At 42.7% G+C, this 2,640-nt stretch overlaps 1 protein-coding gene across 1 annotated transcript; it reads right to left on the reverse strand.

Annotated features, from left to right (window-relative positions):
• Nucleotides 1-528: 528 nt before the first annotated feature.
• Nucleotides 529-2,335, reverse strand: LOC143174340 (adult-specific cuticular protein ACP-22-like). Its single transcript, XM_076365682.1, has 3 exons — nucleotides 2,324-2,335; nucleotides 1,878-2,115; nucleotides 529-767 (listed from the first exon to the last, which is right to left on the reverse strand). Exons 1-3 carry the CDS (start codon nucleotides 2,333-2,335, stop codon nucleotides 601-603), a joined length of 417 nt encoding a protein of 138 aa, XP_076221797.1. The 3' UTR covers nucleotides 529-600.
• Between the last annotated feature and the right edge of the window lie 305 nt (nucleotides 2,336-2,640).

Genomic DNA, 2,640 nt, shown 5'->3' on the forward strand with positions numbered 1-2,640 from the left:
GACAGAGACTGGAACACCGATGAAACAAAAGCGCGCGGCAATAATCGGAAATGTTAAAGATCCCGGGACGGCCAGGCAGCCGTTGAAATTCCGAATGCGTCGGAGGCATTAGGCGTTTTATGGGGGCGTTACGGCACCCCTCGTCACTCGCGCGGACGGTCGATAAAAATATCACGAACCCCGTATTTCGCCGAAGGAGATAACTTTATTGCGGCGATACCGTGATTGTTACGGCTTTCATATTTTCACGACAACCGGCGTACCTGTAGATTCAACTGTTCGCTTCGAGCTGAATATTCCTTCGGCCGTAAAAATCCGGGCTGCGCTCCCGCAAATCGCAATCACCGTGGTACGAACAGGGTTCAAACAAGACAGAGAGACATTTGGTAGCGTATCGGTATTGTATTCAACAGTTAACAACGATAACAACGAACATTAATCCACGACTAACAAGATTCTACCAGATCCTCTTTGGTTCAGGCACACCGTTAAATATTCGATAAATAGAACGAAGATAAATCGCGAGTAACGAGGTTCATCCATAAGTCAGCAAGCGTGTACCGATTATTTCCCTTTGGAAAGATTGTTGCCGGTCGTCTTTTAATGATGTCCGTGGCCGTGACCACCATATGTGCCACCCTCGTGATTGTTACCGTTGGAATTGTGAACGTACGCGAAAAATCCTCCGTGCGGGTCGGCGTGGTACTTCACTACCCTCACGTTGCCGCCTGGTTCCTTCAGGGTGTATTCACCTGCCACCTTCTTGCCTATTAGGGAAATCGCTTTTGTTAACTTGTGTGGCTCTATTACACTCCAACTTCAAGTTCTAAGGGTTTGAAGGATCCTTCATCCGTAGGGAATCTTTTTTTAATCGACTTTTCAGAGGTGCTACATATCCAGAAGACTTTTAAAAAATGTTCAGTACGTAAAAAGTACTATTGTACAGAAGAATTTGAGTATAGAGGATTGAATAATCACTACTAGATATGTTATCGAAGTTTTTGGCCTGATTATATTCTCCATCAGAATCAAAGCTGCCTGGAATTGAATCATTCTTTAATTTATCCCTATCATTTTTTAAACACCGTGTCGTATATTTCGTTACGACAGTACTTAAACATCTCGACACCCGGTATACAAGGTACCCGATCCTGCCAACTCGAGTGAAATATAATATATCGACCTGTTGAGCGGAATTTATTTGCATCTATAATTTACTTTCTTCCACTAGTGGCGTTCGTGGGGGCGTACGATAACCGAGTACCCTTATTACGGAAAATAAGAAACCTGAACACCAAGGGAGATTTACGCTTTTAACGCATTATCTACCGGCAGTTATTGAACGTTTTACAGAACATTAATAATCGATGCATAAAGACTTTTTAATCCAATTTTCAATGGCAATATCAATTACAATCCTAATCCAATGAATCATATTAAATAACGAAATCTAAACATTATTCAATGACTACTATTCAAACAAGGTTATTAAATGAATTTTTAACATAAGAATATGAGTATTAAAAATCCTATTAACCCTTTCACTATCACCTTTCACAATGTTTCACAAAATTTCTCAATTTTACGTAATACATAATATAACTTCGTATGCATTGTATTAAAATATATTAAATATTACACCTAAAAGCTGAATAGCTTGCTGTTAATTACATTTTACAGAAGCATGTTTGATGAAATAAAATCTCATACATTAATTCCAAAGAAAATTAAAACACAATTTGCATCGCGTATACGTCACTTTGGCAATTAGGTCAAATATGTGTAACGTGTAACAGTCAAAAGGTTAATTGTCGTCCAGTAGATAAAGCGTGAAGTTACACCAATAAGTTTAGGTCACTTATCCGCTGGAGACTCACCATCCCTGTGCTCCTTTTGCCCGTGATGGTCGTGGGTGTGATGGTCGTCGACGCCGTACGAGAACTCGTATTTCGGATGGGCAACATAGTCGACCTGGTGATGTCCGTGTTTATCGTGGAACGAGATTTCTTGGCCTGGCCCTTCCACGGGGCCATGGAAATGGGCGAAACTGTGAGCGTGTCCGGCCAATCCGCTTTGAACGGCAGTGAGGGCGAGCACAGCGGAAATTAAAGCGACCTGTCGGCGAAACGGTAAATTATAAAATGAAAATTTCCGTCGACACGCGAATTCATTTCGGGCCGGATTAAAGCGATATTTCCCGGCGCTTCGTGATTGTCGTCGAATTATCGCGAGATTGAAACATTACAGAACGAATGAAACGGACGAATCGTAAAACAGAAAATTCCGATCGATCCTCGACGAACGATTTCACCGTTGGCCATACCTTGATCACCATATTGCTAGCGTACGGAAGATGGTGAACAGAATGATACCTCAACGATCGATCGCGGAAGTTTATATACCGTCGAGGAGAATAGTTTTTGGCAAACGGAATTTCGCCACAATAGTCTTATTCAACGTCAATGAAACAGAATGTACGTCGGCGATTACATCGATCCTCGAAAAAAGCGATCCGCGCGTGCCAACCGACTTTCTGCGGGCGAAGTGTCCCGTTTCTTCGGCAACAGCGAACATAACCGACCGTCCACGCACATGGGACCGCGGGGGCCAAGCGTTTCACCGAAACGGCTGTCGATTCCG

Source organism: Nomia melanderi, chromosome 3, assembly GCF_051020985.1.
Source record: "Nomia melanderi isolate GNS246 chromosome 3, iyNomMela1, whole genome shotgun sequence".
In the NCBI taxonomy this organism is placed as follows: domain Eukaryota; kingdom Metazoa; phylum Arthropoda; class Insecta; order Hymenoptera; family Halictidae; genus Nomia; species Nomia melanderi.